Raw genomic sequence first — 24650 nt, forward strand, 5'->3', positions numbered from 1 at the left:
TTTTGGTAGAGCTCATACATACCTATGTAGTGGATTGTGAAAATAATATTATAAATCACACCCAAATGATTTAAGGTAGGAAGCTGGGGAGAATGTTCCCTCTATCAGGTTATTTTGGGCTGTGTTTATAGGCGAAGAAATTGAGATTTAAAGAGATGAAATAACATGCTTGAGATGAATAATAGCTTTTGATTCACTTTTTAATCCTGTTATAAATAAGTGACAATTATAAATACCTTTTTTAATAAAATAATAATTTTTAGTGTTTATGTTGATGGTACTCAATCTGTTGATAGGTGGTTATATCTTAAGGAAATCAAGGTTCTGATATATTAATCTACAGTGAAGGAAATGGAAATATTAAAAATGGTTAAGATAATAAGGGATGGAATAAAGAAAAACATCTAGGTATACACTTGTATCATGGTGTGTTCCTTCACCCCTGAAAATTAGGCTGTCATGAAATTTTTGGAACTCTTTGATCATGGCTAGTGATGGGAGCTTGAGGGTTCTTCAGAGTGCTGGTAACGTTCTGTTTCTTGATTTGGGTGTCGGTTACATGATGTGGTTGGTTTATGAAAATTCGTCAAGCCCGAATACTGTTGAGAAGTGTACTTCCCTATCTGTAATATTATATGTCAGTCTGTATACTTCAGTAAAAGGTTAAAAACAAGCAAAAAGCATATAGTTGAAATTGCCATGAATCGTGATGCACATTTTTGATGAAAAAGGAACCTTTTTGTATTTGAGATTTTAGCTGTCTGTGGAGGCCTCTGCTTGGTTGTGCTTGGATCTTTATGACCTGCTGTACTGAGAACACTGTCATATTTCTCTTAGCTTCTTTTCTACTGTGACTTTAATCCCCTACTCTTCTCTTTCCTACTCTAATGGTTCTTTTGTTATTCTCACACCCAGGGGTAATTTCTTACAATATCCACACTGTAATTTTCTGGACTTTAAGTGTACCCTTTCATATTATTGTGACAGCGTGTTAATATTTAGCATGTAACTCTGACACTTGTAGAGAGTATGTTTGTGTCCCCAAAGTTTTGCAGCTACCTCTTTAGGAAGGATAACTGACTAATTTAATGGCAGCCTTCTTGAATTATGGCACCAGTAATTATTCTAGGATTTGAGTGTTGACCATTGTTTGGCAGTCTCTGCCAATGCCACCTTCAAAAAAATTTTAGTTGAGTGTCTTTGTCTTCACTAAGTTTATGTTTTTACTTTTAAGAACTCAGTAGGTCAAACTATAAAATTGTAGTTATTTAATTTCTAACATTTTATGTAAGTGTTCTATTAGGAACATTTCTGTATTCCAATGGAATAAGAATTTTCTGTTTGTGAGAAAATAGTGCATTTGGAGAGTTCTCTGGAACTATGTTTTCCTTTAAAAGTTAGCTTACTTCCTTTTATTTAAAATTATCATAATCTGGTCTCTAGATGCATACTGTTTTCTAACTTGGCTTATGATGCCATGCATTAAAGAATCTTGTTTCAGTTTTGTGGCTTGGATGTATTTCATTGTCGGAGCTCTAAATACTTTATGAAAGCATGGTCCACAGAAAGTTTCTGAGCCTTTTTTCATCCAAGACAATGACTGAAAAGATTTGTGTTAAGGTAAAACCAAAGCGGAGAAGGCAATGGCACCCCACTCCAGTACTCTTGCCTGGAAAATCCCATGGACGGAGGAGCCTGGTAGGCTACAGTCCATGGGGTCACTAAGAGTCGGACACGACTGAGCGACTTCACTTTCACTTTTCCCTTTCATGCACTGGAGAAAGAAATGGCAACCCACTCCAGTATTCTTGCCTGGAGAATCCTAGGGATGGCAGAGCCTGGTGAGCTGCCGTCTATGGGGTCGCACAGAGTCGGACACGACTGAAGCGACTTAGCATAGCATAGCATAGCATAAAACCAAAGCTAACAGTTTTCACAAGCTGAGAACACTTTTTAGAAGCTTCTTATTTGGGGGCTTCCCTGGTGTCTCAATGGTAAAGAATCTGCCTGCCAGTGTAGGAGATACAGATTCAATCCCTGATTTGTGAAGATCCCACATGCTGTGAAGTAACTAAGCCTGTGCTCTAGAGCCTGGGAGCCACTATTGAGCCCAGTGAAGCCCACTCAGTCTAGAGCCCGAGTGACAAAAATAGAAGCCACAGCGATGAGAACCTCATGCACAGTGACTAGAGAGTAGCCCCTGCTCGCCACAACCAGAGAAAAGCCCAAATAGCAACAAAGACCCAGCACAGCAACCCCCCCCAAAAAAGCTTCTTATTTTGCAGTAATTTTAAATTTACAGAAAAGTTGCAAAAGTAATGCAGGATTTCTATGTGTATCCCTCACCGAACTTTCTGCAGTGTTACCATCTTTCATAACATAGTATTAAAACCAGAAAATTATATAGCTATAATACTGTTAACTATAGCTCTTATTCAAATTTTAGTAGTTTTTCCACTAACATTCTTTTTCTGTTTTAGGATCCTGTCCTAAAATTATGCCTTTAATTGTTATTATTACTACTTAGTCTCCTTCTATCTGTAATTGTTGCTCAGTCTTTATCTTTCCTGGCATTGATAGCAATGAAGATCCAGTTTTGTTTAATGTTCCCAGATTTGCATTTGTCTGATATTTTCTTATTATTTGAGTGAAATTATACATTTCTGGGAAAGATACCCTTGAAGATATGTATTGTCAGTACCTATATCAAGGAGTTCATGATATCAGTATGTCATTACTGGTGATGTTCACCTTGATCACGTGGTTAAAGTAGCTGTTCTCCACTTTAAAGTTGCTGTCTTTTCCTCTGTAGTTAATATCTGCAGAAGTTCTTTGAGACTATGTAGATCCTTTTTCTTTTCAAAGACATTGAGAGAACTTTTGTTACCATACTGACTGTGGTTCCCGGTAGGCATTCTCAAGCTTTTTGTGGTCTTGGAATTTCACTCTTAAAAATTATTGAGGACCTCAAAGAATTTTTGCTTTATATAGGTTAAGTTTACCAATATTTACCTTATTAGAAATTGAAACAGGTCTTTTAAAAATGCTCATTTTTAAAATTTACTTTTAAATATTAGATGTTTTATTATTTTAAAATAAAAATTAATAAATTCATACATGTTAACATAGATAATGTATTTTTATGTCAAACAGCTATTTTTTTTCCCCCAAACAAACAAAATAATTACACTCAATTTACTGCAAATATGTAGTTTTAGTTGAACTACATGAACAAAAACTTTGTGGTTGGGAAAAAAAGAGAAATGTTTTAAAATAGCTTTTTAAGGTAAATGTGGCTATTCTTCTTTGATACTCCAGTAAAACCGGACAGTGGCATTTTCTTAAGTGTTAGATGCAGTGTAGAATCTAATATATATCAGTGAACTTTTCATGTTCTGTTTCATGAAAATACATTGGTTTGCCTTGCACTTTGAGTGGATCTTTAACCTATGCATGATTTTGTAACACTGCATTAATCATTTGGAAAATGTTAGTTCAGAGTTAAGCAGCCCTTACCCATATTGGTATACAATATCAAAAATTCACATTCATTAACATCCATACCAACTTCAGCAGAAAAGTCTTTCAATATTGGGGAACTGCCAAGCTTATGGTGACTGATACAGGTTTTCCAAAATAGTAATTTCATTTTAAAGCTCAGATTTTATAATTGGCAACAAATACTGTCGGTTGTTTTTCTTGAAGTGATAAATCATTTGTTTAATTTTGAAAAGATGTCTACCGCATACTCCCAAGCCTGAAGAGCTATAGTTATTAGCAATCATTCTGTCAGGGAAAAACAACACTCGTGTATTTCTCCTCTACTCCACTATAACACCCCATATTTCTGTACTCCAATCACTAAATATGTGGGGGTGTCCTCCACACTAGGTAATTCTCTGATTCTCGGCAGACTCCAGCTAGGTTTTCTACAATTTAATTCAGAGGTAAGGGGCGGTGGCTGCGCTTTGCTGGAGCAGCCGTGAAGAGAGACCCCACATCCAAGGTAAGAGAAACCCAAGTAAGACGGTAGGCACTGAGAGAGGGGATCAGAGGGCAGACAGACTGAAACTTCATGGCAAATAGATGGGGAAACAGTGGAAACAGTGGCTGACTTTATTTTTTTGGCTCCAAAATCACTGCAGATGGTGATTGCAGCCATGAAACTAAAAGATACTTACTCCTTGGAAGGAAAGTTTTGACCAACCTATACAGCATATTAAAAAGCAGAGACATTACTTTGCCAAAAAGAGTCCGTCTGGTCAAGGCTATGGTTTTTCCAGTGGTCATGTATGGATGTGAGAGCTGGATTAGAAAGAAAGCTGAGCCACAAAGAATTGATGCTTTTGGACTGTGGTGTTGGAGAAGACTTTTGAGAGTCCCTTGGACTGCAAGGAGATCCAACCAGTCCATCCTAAAGGAGATCAATCCTGGGTGTTCATTGGCAGGACTGATGTTGAAGCTGAAACTCCAATACTTTGGCCACCTCATGCGAAGAGCTGACTCATTTGAGAAGACCCTGATGGCGGGAAAGATTGAGGGCAGGAGGAGAAGGGGACAACAGAGGATGAGATGGTTAGATGGCATCACTGACTTGATGGACATGGGTTTGGGTGGACTCTGGGAGTTGGTGATGGACTGGGAGGCCTGGCGTGCTGCAATTCATGGGGTCGCAAAGAGTTGGGAGCTTACTGAGCGACTGAACTGAACTGAACCGACACCATTTAGCTGAGATAGTATCAGATCCCACAAAACTGCCCTCATTTCAGATGCCATTCCCAAGTCCAGGTTGTCACCTGTGCTTCTGAACAACCAATATATATCATGTTCTTTCATGTCAGGTGGTGAACGGTGTAAATAAACTGCTAGTTCAACCTGTAACTCAGTTGCACAAGTTCTTTTTCTTGGGCAACCACAGTGCTTTGGTATGCAACAGCAGTGTACTTTTTTTTGATATACAACAGAAGTGTGCTTTTCATTTTTGATATAGACAATTTTAAATATGTGTACTCAAGAGTCAAGATATAGTAAAACTAATAATTTTTACTGATTTTTCAAAAATATTCATAAATAAAATTGGCTGTCTTTTCCCCAGCCCCCAACGCCTACTCCGTGAGTGCATGGCAGTGAAGAATATAATTATGACACTGTTGAATCAACTGCCTTGATTCTAAGACACCAACAGTTTTACCCACCATTGCTTTTGCACCATCAGTGCAAATGCCACCAAGTGAAGAAGGCAAATAATTTCCTAGAAATATGGTGAAAATAATCTTGACTCCATAGACCCCCTAAAAAGAGTCCCATAAGAATCTGGAGAGCACTGTTAGAGAATTGCTATTCTAGAGTGATCTAGCTCCAGTTGGTTATAATGCAAAGGTATAATTCAAAGTAAGTTTGAAAGGAGTATTTTAATCAAAGTCCATGAGTAAGTCCAACAATAAATGAAGTAACAGTTGGCAAAAGCAACTGACTGTTGAAAATCAAGTCATATTGTGGCTTTATGGATTTATTACTGAACTGTTAAAGTGATCTATTTTAGTATTTACTGATTATTAGTAGTATAATTCATCAATCACTCCATTAACCTCATGCAGGTTACTATACTGTGCCTTGGGAGAAGCTAACATCACCAGTCTAGTAAGGGAGACACATTTAAAATAGAAACGATAAAATGATTCTCATCTTGATTTTCAGACAAACTAGATGCCACATAAGTGACGTTCATTATCACCGTATTTGTCATACCTAGCCGCAAAACACAGATTAAGCAAGTTTTCAGCTTTCATGATGGCTTTTCATTCTTCAGGAATTGGTTTTACTAATGTCAGGAACAGTCACTAAAACAGCTTCACAGAATCAGTTCTATTTCATTGTAAATATATGGTCAACCCATTTGTTTGCTTTGGAAAGAACCATCACCAAATTTTATTCTTTGGTGGGAAAAGGGGGGCATGCCATGCAGCTTCTGGGATTGAACTGGTACCCCTTGCAGTGGAAGCACAGAGTCCTAATCAATGGACCACCAGGGAATTTTCAGATTTTAACATTTGCACTCTAATTATAATTTAAAGTTTATTTTTTTCCGGCCAAGAGCATCGCTTTCTTAAGCCTCTTTACTTTTTTATTTTAATTTTTTTTTATAATTTGTTTATTTTATTTTTTAGTTGTGCTGGGTCTTCATTGCTGCCTGCAGGCTTTCTCTAATTGCGAAGATGGGGACTCCTCTCTAGTTGTGGTGTGGGGGCTTCTCATTGTGGTAGCTTTTCTTGTTGTAGAGCATGGGCTTCAGTAGTTAGTTACAGCATGCAGGCTTAGTGGCTTGAGGGCCCTAGAGCTCAGACTCAGTAGCTGTGCAAGGCTTAGTTGCTCTGCAGTATGTGAAATCTTTCCAGACCAGGGATTGAACCCATGTGTCCTGCATTGGCCAGCTGATTCTTAACCACTGGACCACTGGGGAAGTCCTTAGGCCTCTTCACTTATAATATCAACACTAGCAAGTGGCTTTTTTGGGCCATTTGTACCAAGAAACTCTTTTCTTCTCTTAAATGTTATATTGTGAGAGCTGATTACTCATATTGTCAATATCCTGCTTATGATTTTTCCTTTATTAAACTTTTATTGGCTTATCACATAATATAGAAAAGTATGCAGATCACAAGTGTACATCTTTTTTTCCTTTGTGTTCTCTGAAGAGTGTATTCAAGTGAATAGGTGTTTTCTTAATTTGAATGTCCAGTTTTTCAAATGTTTTTCTTGTTATGAGAATAAGAAGTTGTATTCTCTTGAGTTCAAAAAAGAAAGTGAAAAATAATTTCTTGTTTGGCTCTAGATTGAAGCTCTTAGCAAGTAATGCAGAGCCTGTATAACCAAGTCACTTCAGTCATTAACAACTCTGTTTCAATATGCTTCCTTCTGAATGTTAGATAGTCCCTAAAGGCCATACTTCCTCCACGCTATTACTTTGTTGTAAAGTCAACCCATCTTTGAATGTTGTATGTCCCCAAGAAATTTACGTAAGATTAGCTCTTTGATTTGTTCTGGAAGGAAAGTTTGCCTTTGCCTGGAAAGTAATAAATTCATCTTGCTTTCAGATATACTTGAGTAGTAATTTTTTCCCTCAGCATTACTAGCATTTGTGACTTGTTTAAAAAATCGGACAAGTATAAAACTTAGTATTTGTTTATAACATTGCTAGAAGCAGAGGAGAAGAGCAATTATATTTAGGACCCCTAGACCAGTGGGAGATGCAAAAGAGGCATAATATACATCCCATTTCTAATTTCATGCCAAGAAGTTCTTGTAAAATGAAGAAATAGGGTAAGTATATAATTTGGCCTTCAAGCTGTAACAGGTTTAGACATAATTACAGCAGGATTCTTAGCATGAATGGGGATTGTCTCTGGAAATCTGGGGCTTATGTATCAACTAATTGTAGAATTTTGTCTATAATTTCTTATCTGGGTTTCTGCTCTGTTTAATTAATCAGGGAAGTTCTTTTCATTAGACCAGTGGTAAACCTAATGGATCTGTTTGGCCCTCTTCCTTTGGTCTCCATCCCAGTTCTTAATTAACCTTCTAAGCATGTATCCTTGTATAAAAGAACCTGATACACAAGTGTGCATCTTGTAATTTTAATGTAACTACCTCCTGGATCAAAAAATTAAATATTACCAGTACCCTAGAGGACCCTCTCATGCCTCTTCATCATTATACTCCTTCACTATCCTGACTTCTAATGTGTAGGGGTTTCCTCACCTATAAACCATAGATTTATTTTGTCTGTTTCTGAAATTTCTGAAACTGAATCGAGTAATACGTGCTTCTCTGTATGGCTTCTTTTTAGTCAGCATATGTTGGAGATTAACTTATGTGTTATCATCTTTTGAGTAGCACTATTAAATGCTTATTGAGAATAGCCAAACAAATTTAAAATAGATTTCTAGGCTGAATATATCCTAAAAATGACAATTGTATGTTACATGTTATACAGAATATGGTAATTAAAGTGGCACCTGTATGTATACATGCTACACAGAGATTATGAGTGAGACACGTGGAACTGTTATTTTCCTTAGATGATGTCTCATGCTGAAGGACAACAAAGAGACTTAATTAGAGGAATTGAATGCCTTCCTGCTTCTGGCCATCTTAGTTCCTTGGACCAGGATCTCTTAATGCTCAAGGCTACTTCCATGGCGACTATGAACTGCTTAAATGACTGCTTTCATATCCTCCAGTTGCAGCATGCATCACATCAGAAGGGCTCATTGCCTTCAGGTAAGTTATTGCTTAAAGGTAGGACTGAACATTGCAGGTCAAAACATGGAAATAGTAACTGCATTCTTTGTAATTCTGCTCCAGAACATCTTAATCAAAGCAAGATGAATAGAAAACCAGCTAGCCTCTTGGTTTTTATTATCATACTTATGTTATACAAAGTCTCTTTTACTGTGTCCTTTTTCGAATCTAAAACCATTTTAGGTCTCATATAATTAAATATTCCTTTAGAGACCTCAAGTTAAACTTGTCAAAAACTGAATTAAAAGTTCACATCTTCTGTATTTCTGTTGAAGTTGATGGCATTACTCTATCCAGTCAATCAAAGTAGAAACATTGGAATCATTCCTTGGTTGCTTTAGTCCACTATTCACTATTTCCATATTGAGATACATATATATAAAAGTCTATCAGTCACCTTTCAGTTTGAAAAACAAGATATACATGTAGTATTCAAAAGTACCTATTTGTTGAAATTAATTTACCGGGGAAAACAACGTTATTGCATTATTTGTTATTGTGTAACAAAAAATAAGTTTTTCTATTAAATGAGATTAATAAACTCATTTAAAAATTGAGATATAACTGACATATAGTACATATAAAATGACATTATATATAATTGACATGAAAGTTTAAAGTGTTGATTTAATACATTTATATATTTATATGCCACCAGAGTGTTAGCTAATGTCCCAATCATATCACATAATTGTCATTTCTTTTTTTCTCTGCCCCTTCTTGGTTGCCCTCCCCCCACCCGCAACACACACACACACCCCTTGTGGAGTCTTAGTTTCCTCAGCCCTGGCAGTGAAAGTGCCAAGTCCTAACCTTTGGAACTAAGGAATTCTCTCTTTTGTAATGAGAACATTTAGAGTCTAGTCTCTTAGCAACTTTGAAATGTTTACTGTAGTATTGTTGACTCCATTCACTGTGCTGTGTATTAGATCTCCAGGACTTACTCATCTTCTAGTTGCAAGTCTGTACCCTTTAACAACATTGCCCCAATTTCCCCACCCCCATCACAATGAATTAATAGTGGTAACTAAGTATTTCCCAACACTCACTGTTTCTTATTCAATGAACTCCTCTTGTTCGTGAAAGAAATATATTTTAGAAAGATATTGAGACTTTGCTTAGGAAAAAGTTTACCAAGACAGATCTTGATATGGTAAAGTGTGTACCTAAAATCTAAATAAAATTACTGTTTAGTCCTTTGAGATCTTAATGTGTGTTATATAAATGCACGCAGTGATAATTGATTTAGAAGGACCCTGAGACCAGATGATTTGTTTGATAAAGAATTTTGTTATGATTTATCTGTGAATAATCTCTTAAAACAAATCTCTTAAATTTAGTGTTTATGTGCATCTTATTTCAAGAAGTAGGGGAATATAGATGCTAATATTAAAAATAAGCATATCAAGGTAGGAACAAAGAGCTTTCATTTCTTTGAAATTTTGAAACAGGCCCCATGAACTTATCCAGGGCATTCCCCCCATTGTGAATCCCTCTCAGTGAATCTGAACTAAGTGCCAAGTCAAGATGCTCTGGTAGCCTGGTAGGTACTTTGTAACTTATTCCTCTACTGAAGTCTAGGATTTTGTTATAGAACTAAGTAAATTCTGTACTCCTTTTAAATTTCTGGTATAGTAGTCTGAGCATCCCTTAATGTAACACTGTATAACCAAACTTCTGTGAAACCTAGATCAGCCTCTGAAATCAAATGGAACATTTTCCATTATTGATTAGGCATAGAATCCACTTTGTTAAACTAGTTGAGGGTAATAAGAGACATTTGAGTCATTAACTGAGAAGATGACAAGTCTCTAAATGTGACCACTGTCTTTCATTAGGTCAGCTATTATTTATTCACTAGAAGAACCTTTCAGTTTAAAAGTATATGGAGCTTTTTTTTTTTGATTGGGGAAAAAAACATAATGGACATAGATCTGCAATTCTTAAATTAGATTGGGGGATTATCTTGATTGGTTAGAAAATTGGTACTGAGAATAAGGTTCAGCCCCAAATTGAAGTAGATTTTTACTGTTTCACAATCCCAGGCTATTCCTATAATTGTGATTCCCTCAAGTCTAACTGCATACTTCTTATGACTAGAGGGTCAAGATTCATGCAGAAAGGCCAGGAGGTCAACTATTGGGGTGAGACTACACTTAATGATTCACAGATTTGCCCAGGAAGTGAGTTCACTTCTATTCAGGGTTAGGTATCTGATTTCAAGTTGCAGGTTGCTCTGTTGTAAAATACCCAATCATCATGCTCATGCTAATGAGATACAAGTCGCTGTCTTGCAGAGTCTCCTAACAGGTTGAACTGCTTTAGCCTTGTAGATGCAAAACAAAATCGTTTAATAAAATCCACATTTGCTGAACTTTCCAGATTATGAGCAAGTTTCAGCGAAAGTTTTCTCTTACTTCATCAGGAACGACAATCGAATGGTTAGAACCAAAGATACCATTATCAAACCACTATAAAAATGGAGCTGACCAGCCCTTTGCAACTGAGCAAAGTAAGCCAGTGGCAGTCCCGGAAGAGCAGTGTGTTGCAGAATCTGGACTATTAGCAAGGGTAAGGTAATACGAAAATACAGTTTTGGAGTAAAAATTAGGAATCACTGAAAAGCACTTTTTCATTGTCAGGATGTGCATACTGTAGAGAGCTCACTGTAAATGTTGTTCTACTTTGAACTTTGGAAGGGCTCTATTGTGTAAAACTTGTGCATACTGTGTTTTCTTGTTAAATTATGTGTCCTTACTTTTAGTTTACTTTTACTCTGTATAAATGTATTTAAAGTTTACATGTTTTTCTTTTTCTGGAAAATAGCTTTTCTGATGGAAGATTATTTGCATGATATTTATCTCATAGAGTTCTTAATTTAACATTATTTAGTAGGTGTTTGCTATTAAGTTTATAAGTTTAAAAGTTTACTATTAAGGTTTTTTTTGATAGTAAGCACTGTACCAAACCAATTTTTAAAAGTGTTAGTCTACTTAAAATAGCACATAGTCTTAGAATTTAATATGTTTGTAAAGTAATGTTCATTACACATCTCCCAGAAGGTAAAAAGTGCTCTCTTTTATTCTTAGTTCCACCCCTGTGACATATCATACTGTTTTTTTGCCTCTTGAATTTACATCTTTTATTTTTATGGTTATTATAATTACATAGATAGTTTTGTTTTAAGCTCTTTTTACTTGATACTTCTCGTAAGTGTTTTTATATGTTATTCTGGCCTATATAATTAAAATTTTTAAAAGTTGAAGTAGGCTATTGAATCTCTAGGTTGTTTGTTATTTTTTTTTTGTTCTTCTAAATAATACTGTATCATTTTGTTTACTGTTTTATTTTTTTCTCTCCTTAGATTATTTCTTAAGTTATTCCCAACTAAAATTATTGAGTCAAGAGTAAGGCATGGTTTATAGTTATTTATATACTAGTAAATCACTTCTTGAAAGAAACATATAACACAGGGTCTTCCAAAGCTGGCAAAGGTTTTGACTCAATGAGGCAGGCAGTGGCATCAGGGTGGGCGAGGAAGAAGAAAGAAAAAAATCCTCTTTTTCTTATAGTTTCTTAACTAACTCATTTGTGGAGTCAAGCAGTTAGTAAGTATTCATTAAGTTATCTTAGTATATGACAAGTCCAATGTTTAGAATTGGAAGAGACACAAAAACAGAAGACATTTCTTTTACTGGAGAGACTTAAAATCATTTAGAGTCCCCACTTACTGTGGGGAAGGCTTGCCTGATGATAGTGAACCCAGGTCTTGTCATTTACTAACATGTGAGCCAACTCATTAACCATGCTTAACTTTCTCATTTGTAAAGTAGGGGTAATAATACATTATAAGTTGTTATTAAGATAAAGTAAATTTAGCAGAGCATCTAGTTTATGGAAAATAACCCCAGGGTTGTTGGATTTTATAAATCCAGATGGCCATTCATGTTGCATTCTTTGTGGAATGATTATTCCTAGAGCACTGCTGCACAGAATACAGTGTAAACTCAGGCAGAAAAATTTAGTCTTAATGTGACAGATACTGAGATCATGAGCATGAGGAGGGATGCAAAATGTATAAAAAGATTGGTATATCATATGACTTGGAATTGAAGTGTGGATAGAAATCTGTGGAGGTAGGAATGAAGACATGAACAGGTAATATGCATTTCAAATGAAAAATCAGTTGAACTTGTGATTGACTGGATATAGGGTTGGATCACAAATGACTTCTAAGTTTTTGAGCCTAAAATTGAGATTAAAATTCAGATCCCATTCACAAACCTAGCAAAATTAGAAAGAAAGAGCTTTTTAAGAGAAAAGGTTTAGTATAGTTTATAAACATGTTGAATTTTATGTGGGAGGAGGATGTATGATTGTTAATGTACATGAAAAACAGTTTGGAAATGATGAAACCAAAGCTTTGCAGAGATCAGGACTATAATTTTTTGTGAAAAATTATAAACAATAGGTCATGTACTCCACAACATTTTCATTCTTCTAAATGAGAATACAAAACATGTTGGAGATCAGGGTAGAGACATATGGTAGAGATGGGGCACAGAGATGTGGGGGAGAGGATTGTAGAATTTCCAAATCTTTCGAAATGAGTAGCCTAGTGTATGACCCAGTGCAAGAAGAAAAAACTCTTAAGTGCATAGGTTCTTTTTTTTCAATTAACAAAAAGATTTTAGACTCCACTCAAGCTTTCCTGGTGGCTCAGCTGGTAAAGAATCTGACTGCATTGTGGGAGACCTGGGTTTGATCCCTGGGTTGGTAAGATCCCCTGGAGACGGGAAAGGCTACCCACTCTAGTATTCTGGCCTGGAGAATTCCATGGACTGTATAGTCCATGGGTCACAAAGAGTCAGACACGACTGAGCAACTTTCACTTTCAAGTATACAAGAAGAGACCTGAATTTTTTGAAAATTTCACATATGCCTTTGTTGGAATATAAGTGTCAGTGCAAGCTGGAAAGATGTATCACAGTGGTGGAAATGTTGCTGTAAGGTGATAGAGAAGGTAAACCCTAGAGGCTAGAGTGAAGCCCACAGTTCCTTAGTGCCCAAGTCAGAAATCAGGAAGACAGAAAATGGAGTTGGTATGAGTTTTGTGGAATTTCCCTTTGCCATGCAAACTCCAGACATTATGAATTCCTAGAAACTCAACTGCTTTTGCCACTGTATTTACTAGTCATTCTGAGTTTGTAGGGATTTTATACATTTGAGCATGTTTATTTGAATTTTGGTAACGCGCTTTTTTTTTTTACCTTAAGTTTTTCTTTAAGAAAGGCATGATGATCTCTAAGAAGAGGTGTTTCAAAAAGCAAAGAGAGCTTCCAGAATCTTCCATTCATATCACACTTTAGAATCAGTATTTATTCGTGAATGGAATTCCTTTTTTTCTTCTATTTTATTAAGTGGTTTGACTATTTTTATAAAGATAACAAAAATATGTTCTTTAGCTTTCCTGTTAAATTTGTTTTATCTCTTTAATAATATTTTCATTAGAGTAAACTACATAGTAAACTTTGTGTATAACTGTGTATAATAATGTTAAGGCTATATTTGCATTATTAATCTGTGTCCTAGGTTCTGACCTCCAATGTAATAGTACCTTTCAGAAGCTGAAGGACATTATTTAATCAAGATCTGTATTTTTTCCCCTCAACATTTCTAAAATGAAAAATTGTTATATTTGGTATTGTATATAGAAAGAGGAATGATCAGTTCTTCCCTCTGATTTATAATAAGTATACCTTCACAAATAAACTATATTATGCAACTGACTTAGGGTGGATTACAGCAAGTGCTTCCTGACAGACTTGCTGCTGCTGCTGCTAAGTCGCTTTAGTCGTGTCCGACTCTGCAACCCCATAGACAGCAGCCCACCAGGCTCTGCTGTCCCTGAGATTCTCCAGTGCATGAAAGCGAAAAGTGAAAGTGAAGTCGCTCAGTCGTGTCCTACTCTTCGCGACCCCCTGGACTGCAGCCTACCAGGCTCCTCTGTCCATGGAATTTTCCAGGCAAGAGTACTGGAGTGGGTTGCCATTGCCTTCTCCTAGCCACAGAAAGCAATGGCACCCCACTCTAGTACTCTTGCCTGGAAAATCCCATGGATGGAGGAGCCTGGTAGGTTCCAGTCCATGGGCTCGCTAAAAGTCGGACACGACTGAGTGACTTCACTTTCACGCATTGGAGAAGGAAATGGCAACCCACTCCAGTGTTCTTGCCTGGAGAATCCCAGGGATGGGGGAGCCTGGTGGGCTTCTGTCTATGGGGTCGCACAGAGTCGGACACGACTGAAGTGACTTAGAAGTAGCAGCCATAGAAAAGGGAAGTTGAGAAATTCGCCTTTGGGAATCTCTCCTTAAGGTCATAAAACAACTAATTGTGGTATATACAAGCAGTTGTTACATTTGGTCTCTGAAGAAATGAATTGGACTCAGTTCAATTCACTTGCTCAGTCGTGTCTGACTCTGTGACCCCACGGACTGTGGCACACCAGGCTTCCCTGTCCATCACCAACTCCTGAAGCTCGCTCAAACTCACATCCATTGAGTTGGTGATGCCATCCAGCCATCTCATTATCTGTCATCCCCTTCTCCTGCCTTCAGTCTTTCCCAGCATCAGAGTTTTTTCCAATGAGTCAGTTCTTCACATCAAGTGGCCAAAGTATTGGAGTTTCTGCTTCAGCATCAGTCTTTCCAATGAATATTCAGGACTGATTTCCTTTAGGATTGATTGGTTTGATCTCCTTGCAGTCCAAAGGACTCTCAAGAGTCTTCTCCAACACCACAGTTCAAAAGCATCAATTCTTCAGCACTCAGCTTTCTTTATAGTCACATCCACATGTGTGATACTGGAAAAACCACAGCTTTGACTAGACGGACCTTTGCTTTTTAATATGCTGTCTAGGTTGGTCATAGCTTTTCTTCCAAGGAGCAAGCATCTTTTAATTTCATGGCTGCAGTCACCATCTGCAGTGATTTTGGAGGCCCAAAAAATAAAGTCTGACACTGTTTCCACTGTTTCCCCATCTATTTGCCATGAAATGATGGGACTGGATGCCATGATCTTAGTTTTCTGAATGTTGAGTTTTAAGCCAACTTTTTCACTCTCTTCTTTCACTTTCATCAAGAGGCTCTTTAGTTCTTCTTTGCTTTCTGAACTGGACTGTTAATTGGTTTATCAGAATTTGAGCTAATAAAGATTTTATTGATAAAAGGGATGATAGAAGGGAAGAAGAAAAAAGGAAAAAGGCAGAAGAATGACCAGAAATTATTCATTATTTTTCATCTTTATCACCCTGTTTTATACTTTGTTTTTAATATTTTGAGAATATTAAGTTCTTGGTTTTATGCCTGATTAGGATTGGTTTTCTTTGTCTAGCTACAGAGAACAGATGGACTTCTTGTTTGATAGGATTTGCTTATGGGAAGAAAAAATTAAAGGCAGAGACATTAACAGAATCATTTCTTTTTTAAAACCCTCATAACGTAAAATTTAATACATTACCAAAGATAATATACTCATGAAAGCTCTCTTGCACAAAGGTAATGAAAAGAGGTACCCCTGAGAAAGATCATATTCCATCCCCACATAAACATGCAAAGTGACATCCAATAAGATTATTTAAAATTTTGGGATTTGAAACTGTTACTTGTTGTTTAAATAAGAATAAGAAATTAGATTTCTCTGACTTCCCTGGTGGTCGGTCCAGTGGTAAAGAATCCATCTGCCACAAGTTTGATCCCTGGTCCAGGAAGATTCCACATGCCACAGGGCAGTTAAGCCTTTGCGCCACAACTACTGAGCCAAGTGAGCTGCACCTACTGAGCCAGCAAGCTACAACTGCTGAAGTCCCCGTGCTCTTGAGCCTGTGCTCTGCAACAAGAGAAGTCACTGAAATGAGAAACTCGTGCACCACAAATAGAGAGTAACCTCCACTCACCAACTAAAGAGTCCACGTGCAACAACAAAGACTCAGCACAGCCAAAATTAATAAATAAATCTAATTTAAAAAAGGACATGAAATTAGATTTCTTTTAAGCAGTTATTTGGAGCTAAGACCTTTCTAAGGAGGGTAAACATTTTTGGCTTCTCAAGGGGTTGTTTTATTGATTGATCGAAAAACTGTGCAGAGAACGTTTTGTGGTCTTAAGACTGCATAACCAACTACAGGGTTTCCATACCTGCACCTAGAATTCTCTTCATCCCTACAGTTTCTTCCTTACAACTCTAAGGATGAGTAAATATCTAAATACAGATTACAGAAGTTAGACTGGATATGTACACTCACTTTAAAATTTTACTTTTATAGTATTAGCTTAAAAAATAGGGCAAATATTTAATTCTCAAAACATCTTGATTATAGATAGTAGTAGGGTCCCTAGGCAGGTGGAGAAAGCCTTCAAAGCCTAAGTTTCAGATGAAACATTTTTTCACTCTTCCTGAAAAATTCTATTTTCACAAAATATATGTATTTTATGTGTGATACTTATGACAAAACAACAGTGTGTTCAATGTCAGTGATAATGCATTCATTGAAGGAAATCTATTCCATGGCCAAATGATGTAAGTTGTATTTTCAGAAAGATTTTTGTCTGCACTCAGTTTCGTTTAGGCCCAATGTGTCTTCATCTGATGTTTATACTTCTGTTCTTAGTGCATATTGATACGCACTTGTAACAATAGACTTTTGCTTTATTTTGCATCAAGGAACCTGAAGAAATAAATGCAGATGATGAGGTGGAGGATACTTGTGACAACAAGGAGGATGACCTGGGAGCTGTGGAAGAGCAACGCAGTGTTATCCTACATCTCTTATCACAGCTCAAGCTGGGCATGGACTTAACAAGAGTAAGTAATGGGATAAACAGTCTGTGAAGATCATTTGGTCAGGACTATACCTATAATTGTTAATGCTGTCAGGGCTTTTTAATCTTTATGAGTTGGTTTCTTTTTCTCTTGATCAATATTTCTTATTTTCATTAAAAATGTGATTTTTTTGTGTGCAGATTAAGTCACATGGCAACTAAAGACCTATAGTCTTGTTTCTGTGCAAAATAAAAGAGTCCATTGGAATACAGAATTGGAAAATCTTAAGAAAAGGATTTAATCTCATAAAACCATTAAAGTCATTGATCCTTCTGCTTTATTCTTACTTCCCATGTTTGATAGTACATTTTGGGTATTATCTGTAACAGAAGTCAGCAAACATTTCCTGTAAAGGATCAGATAGTAGATGTTTTTAGCTATGTGGGCATAGATCTCTGTTATAGCTGTAGTTGATTCTTGAGCAATGTAGGGATTAGGGACACCAGCCCTTCATGCAGTTGAAGATCCGCATATAATTTTTGACTCCCTCAAAACTTAGCTACTAATTTATTTACTGGAAGCCTTACCAATAACATAAATCCTCAGCACTACTTTTGTGTTACTAATACTAGACATCAAAAATAAAAAGAATGTGAAAAATATTCATGTTTATTTACAGGTATAATAATTTATGCATTGATAATGATGAAGCAGCAACATGATGGTTTTATGGTATCCTAGTATAATAAGCATCATGGTAGCCTAGCCTATATACTAATGAATAAATTGTTATAAAATTTTTGTGACGTACAGTATTATAGTCATATTCATAATACAATATAGGAAACGTTGTTACATTTTTTAAAAATCCCACATACCTATGATAATACACAGTTTCTTGCATTATGAGAGAGGTTTGATAGTTATGGTAATATAATTCTTTGAAAGCAAGGTTATGAAACAATAAGAAAACCAACATTCATTTTATATTATGTATTACTCACCTTAAGCCTGTGTAAGGGTAGACTATCCACCTCAACACAAGATCTGCACATGATGTTCTGCATGTATATTTTGTATATTTATTGGAAAAAAAATCCATGTATGAGTAGACCTGCATTTCCAACCCATATTGTTTAAGGATCAGCAGTATTCAACTCAGCCTTTGAAGTATAAAAGCAGCCATGGATAATACTGGGTTGACCAAAAAGTTCATTTGGGTTTTTCCATGTAACACCTTACAGAACAAACCTTTTGGCCAACCCAGTATGTTAGATTGGAATGGATATATTTCAGCAAAACTATATTACACAAACAAGAGGCCAGATTTGACCTGAAGGCCATAGTTTGCACACCCCTGGTCTGCAGGCTTGCTACTTTAAAAATGTGGCCTGAATTAATTTGATGGTGGGAGTCCTTTTACTGTGTGCCATGCTTAGTTGCTCAGTCATGTCCCACTCTCTGTGACCGCATGGACTGTAGCGCACCAGGCTTCTCTGTCCATGGGGATTCTCCAGGCAAGAATACTAGAGTGGGTTGCCATGTCCTCCTCCAGGGGATCTTCCTAAGCAGGGATTGAACCCAGGTCTCCCACATTGCAGGCGGATTCTTACCATCTGAGCCACCAGGGAAGCCCAAGAATATTGGAATAGGTAGCCTATCCCTTCTCCAGGGGAACTTCCTGACCCAGGAATCAAACCAGTATCTCCTGCATTGCAGGTGAATTCTTTACCAGCTGAGCTACCAGGGAAGCTCTCTTTCACTATATATGTGTATATCAAATCACTACAAGGTACACTTTAAATAACTTATGGTTTTATTTGTCAGTTATGCCTTAGAACTGAAAGAAGAAAAAAAATCTGGAAGTCAGTATCATCACGATCACCTGAGAACTTGTTAGAAATGCATGATCTCGGCCCCAATCTCAAAGTTAGAGAAACAGAATCTGCATTTCAGTAAATATGTATATATACATTAAAGTTTGAGAAACACTGATGTATAGTTTTTAATTTTAGGCCCATATTCTCCATTCCCAGTTTATCTAATGAGTGTGCCTTAATTTGTTTTAACAATTAACCCATGACATTGATTTAGAAAGCCAATGAGATTCAAAATCTATGTATGTGAGACATTTACTACTGTGGAATTATATATTTTGAATCACTACTGACACTACTTGGCGTTAATGCGGAATTTCAAAATTGACTTCAGGTTGTATATTTCGAATTGAGGTTTTCAATGCCTGTGAGGTAGTAAAAGTATAAATTAAAAGGTTGTTTGATTCCAGTGAATTACTTACCTGAAAATGTAACTTAAATAAAAAGCATTTTGCCTTTAGCATTCACTTTGAAGTATTTCAAAATCAAAAAACATATTTCTTTACTTAGACTTAACGGTAATTATAAGAGAGTTTGTAAGTAAGTTGATTCAATTAATAACCTACCATGAAGCAGATATTTTAGGAATAAAGAAAGCCATCTAACAATTCATATTTCATCTAATCTTAGTATTTCAACTGGGTATCATTTTTATTCTAGAAATATTTTCATATTAGTGGTTCAGAAAAGACTAGTTTTAAAATCGGTTAAAATGAGCATTAGGTATAGAGTTTATTTGGTTATTGTGGTGTTTGCTGTCTTCTAGTAAATTTAGGTTTGTAAGTCATAAGAACAGTGTTGGGGTATGAGGCATTAGAACATTTGAAAAGAATGTGCTGTAATAGTAATCCAGATGATACATTCTCTCTTGACATAGATCATGAATTCAATGTAGTTTGTCCACATTTATGTATTGTTAATTGAAAAAATACATATAGATTTTATTTATATATAAAATCATTAACTGATCACAAATTATAGTCCATGGGGTTGCAAAGAGTTGGATACGACTGAAGCAACTTAGCACGCATATAATATTTATTTTTTATTTTTTTAATTTTATATTTATGTATTTTTAATCAGAGGATAACTGCTTTACAATGTTGTGTTGGTTTCTGCCATACATCAACATAAATCAGGCATTGGTATATATATGTCCCCTCCCTTCCACCTCCCACCCCATCCTACCCCTCAGGGTTGTCACAGAGCACTGGGTTGAGCTCCCTGTGTCTCACTTGCTATCTGTTTTACATACAGAAATGTGTATGTTTCAGTGCTACTCTCTCAATTCATCCCATCCTCTGCTTCTCCTTTGTGTCCACAAATCTGTTTTCTATGTCTGTGTCTCTGTTGCTGCCCTACAAATAGGTTCATCAGTACCATCTTTCTAGGTTCCATATATATGAACTAATATACAGTATTTGTTTTTGTCTTCCTGACTTCACTCTGTGTAACAGGCTCTAGGTTCATCCACCTCACTAGAGCTGACTCAAGTTCGTTCCTTTTTATGTCTAATATTCCATTGTGTATATGTACCACAACTTCTTTATTCATCTGTCAGTGGACATCTAGGTTGCTTCCATGTCCTTTCTATTGTAAATAGTGCCACAATGAACATTGAGGTACTTGTGTCTTTTAGAATTTGTATACGTTTAAAAGAATACTTTTTGAACAACGTTAAAGAACCTGGTAACTGAACTGCTGTCAGGGACACCTCCTGTCTAACAGTGACACTGAGACAGCAAAGAGTTATCAAGCCACCTTGTATTCCAGACACTGTTCTAGGTACTGTGACTACAGCAACAAAGAAGGTTCTTACTTGCATATTGTGAATAAGTAATAGCCATTTTCCCTATTATTTTGTTCTTTTAAAAATAGTGTCATGAATTTAGTATAAACTTTTCAACGAAAGTTTTTGAAAAATGAAAAAAATCTATAATTCTACCATCCTAACAACACAAATGTTACTTTTTGTGATTTCTTTTCAGTTTTTCTTTATATAATTATATTTTATATCCAATTTTATAACATTTCCATTTTTTTCAGTTAATATCTTTTCTTTGTGAAGTGTATTGTACACATAGAAGACTGACAAGAGTGCATAGAAACAGTTCAGAAAACAATGGTAAAACAAATACCTGTGTACCCACCTCTCATTAAGTTACAGAACATTGCCAGATCTTGGAAGCTCTCTGAGTGCCCCTTCCAGCTGTAGTCCTCTTTTTTTCCTAGATGTAACCACTTAACTTGTCTTTTGTGTTAACCATACCCCTACTTTCATTTATAGTTTTACCACCTATATATGTACCCCGTAACAGTGTTACTTAGAGGAAAGTGAATAGCGAGTACAATCTTGGCTGTATATTTTCTTTGTAGTTCTTATGAGAGGTATTCTTAGAGATTGGATGTTTCTTGAATTTCTGCTCATGTTTAAGTATAGGGGAACTAAAAACCTGATTTTAAGTTTTGAACATGTGAGTGGAGCCTGTGCTTTTCAACATTGAGTAATCTGAATTTGTTGGGGAACCTGATGTTAGTATCATTAGATTTTTCCTCTAGGGTTAGTCAAGTTCCCCCAGAAGAAAATTCTTCTAACTTCTTGCTTGATAGGTAAAGCAAGTAGGAGTTAGGGAGGAGAAGAGGGCTAGGTTGGAAAGTGTCTTAGTATCAATCATTTAATTTATAGAGGGTTACTTTGTACCCTTTTATCGTATCATTTAACTAGACCCAGAGTATTCTTGGGCATCCCTGTGGCTCAGCTAGTCAAGAATCCGCTTGCAATGCGGGTGACCTGGGTTTGATCTCTGGGCCGGGAAGATCTCCTGGAGAAGGGTATAGCTTCTTCTCCAAACCCATTCCAGTATTCTTGCCTGGGGAATCCCCATAGATAGAGGAACCTGGTGGGCTACAGTCCATGGGGTTGCAAAGAGTTGGAGACAACTAAACTGACTAAGCACAGTACAGAGTTAAAAACAGACTGTTTTTATTTTCACATTTCCCCCTTTCATTTGTATTACTTCCTAAGACTAGATTCTTGGAAGAATCATTATTAGGCTAAATGGATATGAAATCTTCAGGCTCTTGAAAAAATGTTGCCAGATTGTTTTGTCACAGAGTTGAACCAGTTTCAATGCTTCTCCAATTCTGCTTTAAATAAAATGTTTAATCTTCCTCTATTTACCTGGCTTTAAGTATCAAAAGCTCTTTTCTTAGAATTAGTCTTCTTGTGCTTAAAATTAAATGTAAATTACCATTCTCTTCCCTTATGTCTTTCCCCTTATGATACTTTTATCCAATCTAGGAATTTGAAGTGGTTGTTTGGTTTTTTTTTTAGTTGACCCTCTTCAAGTCCTGAATTGATTGTTTGACCTTAACCATTTGGAAAGGCTATTTCCTTTTAAGCATGCTTATATTTTTTAATTAATTTATTTTTAATTGAAGGATAATTGATGCATAACATTGCACTTGTTCTTGCCATACATTAACATGAATCAGTCATAGGTACACATAATGTTCCCTCCCTCTTGAACCTCCTTCCCACCTCCCTCCCCATCCCAACCCTCTAGGTTGTACAGAGCCCTGGTTTGAGTTCCCTGAGTCATACAGCAAGTACCCATTGACTATTTTACATATGGGAGTGTATATGTTTCCATGCTAATCTCTCCATTAGTCCCACCCTCTTCTTCCATTCTCTGTCCATAAGTCTCTTCTTTATGTCTGCATATCTACTGCTGCCCAGTGAATAGGTTCATCAGTACCGTCTTTCTAGATTCCATGTATATGCATTAATATACCATGTTTGTTTTTCTCTTTCTGACTTACTTCACTCTGTATAATAAGCTCTGGGTTCGTCTACCTCATTAGAACTGACTCAGATGCATCCATTTTTATGGCTGAGTAATATTCCGTTGTATATATGTACCACAACTTCTTTATCTATTCATCTGTTGATAGACATCTAGGTTGCTTCCATGTCCTAGCTCTTGTAAATAGTGTTGCGATGCACATTGGGGTACCATGTGTCTTTTTCAGTTTTGGTTTCCTCAAAGTATAGCAGGCTTATGTTTTACTGAGACAAATTACTTTTCTTTTGTGACTCTGCTTTTAATACCCATCTAGAATGAAATATTTTCGGGGAAATAAGAATCATTCTCTACAGATGTATCAGCTCTTTGCTGCTGCTGCAGCTAAGTCACTTCAGTCGTGTCTGACTCTGTGCGACCCCATAGACGGCAGCCCACCAGGCTCCCCCGTCCCTGGGATTCTCCAGACAAGAACACTGGAGTGGGTTGCCATTTCCTTCTCCAATGCATGAAACTGAAAAGTGAAAGTGAAATCGCTTAGGTCTTTGAGAAGACCTCTAATTAGGAATATAAAGACCAAAATAAAGAAACAGACTTGAAAGAGGCAGAAATCTCATAGGAGAATAGAGGACCAGACCAGGAAGGTCCTCACCTTTATCTTCTAACCCTTCTCTTGAATTTTAATTTTTCCTATCATGTTTTAATTTTTTCTGAATTTTCTTTTTCAGAAAGCATTCTTGCTTCATGTGTATAATATCACCTCAATTCTCTGAAAGTATTTATTACTGTTTTTTTGTACTGCCCTCTTTGGTTGATTTGTTGTTGTTATTGTTGTTGTTTTAGGTGGTGCTTCCTACATTTATCCTAGAGAAGCGATCCTTGTTGGAAATGTATGCAGACTTTATGTCTCATCCAGACCTATTTATAGCCATTACTAATGGAGCTACAGCTGAGGACAGGATGATTCGTTTTGTTGAGTACTATCTTACCTCATTTCACGAAGGCCGTAAGGGAGCCATTGCTAAGAAACCGTACAATCCTATCATTGGAGAAACTTTTCACTGTTCCTGGAGGATGCCCAAAAGCGAGGTAGCATCCAGTGTCATTAACAGCTCTTCTACCCAGGCCATCACAAATCATGCACCTCCATCAGAGGAGGCTTTGAACCAGATGGGTTCAGACTGTTACACAGTCAGATTTGTTGCCGAGCAGGTTTCCCATCATCCTCCAGTCTCAGGATTTTATGCCGAATGTGCAGAGAGGAAGATGTGTGTAAATGCACATGTCTGGACTAAGAGCAAATTCTTAGGCATGTCAATAGGCGTGACAATGGTTGGGGAAGGTAAGTAGAAAAAATTATTCTCCAATTTTTCATATCATATAACCTAAAATTGGGGGAAGCTAGATAAATATCAATTGTAAATTTGAACTGTATGTGTACTACTTTTCCCCCCAATTCCTAGTATGTTTCAGAATGTTGGTAGAGGGTAGAGGGTGAATCTATCAACAAATAAAAATTTTTTTGCAATTTTTTTCCTGATTTTAAATGTAAATTATTTTTATTATAGAAAATTTAGTAAACTTACAAAAGTGTCAAGGAGAAGAAGTATGTCTAATCCCTCCATTCAGAGATCGATAAATTTAGCTAGTATTTTGTGTTTTTTCTATGTGTGTGTGTTCATACTTTCAGTTTTATAAAATTAGGATTCTCTCTATGTAGTTGTGTCCTCCTTTTTTGCAGTGACTATTTTCTCAAGTTATTGATAATGCTTTAAAACATAAAACATGTTTTTATTATAAATAGCACTCAAAAAATATTTTCTAGGTAAATCTATGTCTATATCTTTTA

At 36.4% G+C, this 24650-nt stretch overlaps 1 protein-coding gene across 3 annotated transcripts in view; it reads left to right on the forward strand.

Annotated features, from left to right (window-relative positions):
• OSBPL11 (oxysterol binding protein like 11) overlaps nucleotides 1-24650 on the forward strand; it is a 90461-nt gene that overhangs the window by 37166 nt on the left and 28645 nt on the right. For all 3 annotated transcript variants that reach the window (XM_081571671.1, XM_081571670.1, XM_081571672.1), the window contains 4 exons: nucleotides 8079-8280; nucleotides 10727-10872; nucleotides 17023-17163; nucleotides 23645-24143. In XM_081571671.1, the coding sequence (XP_081427797.1) occupies nucleotides 8079-8280; nucleotides 10727-10872; nucleotides 17023-17163; nucleotides 23645-24143 (988 nt within the window). The remainder of the gene's footprint in view (nucleotides 1-8078; nucleotides 8281-10726; nucleotides 10873-17022; nucleotides 17164-23644; nucleotides 24144-24650) is intronic.

Source organism: Giraffa tippelskirchi, chromosome 2 (genome assembly GCF_054371585.1).
Source record: "Giraffa tippelskirchi isolate mGirTip1 chromosome 2, T2T-mGirTip1v1.2.pri, whole genome shotgun sequence".
NCBI classification, from domain to species: domain Eukaryota; kingdom Metazoa; phylum Chordata; class Mammalia; order Artiodactyla; family Giraffidae; genus Giraffa; species Giraffa tippelskirchi.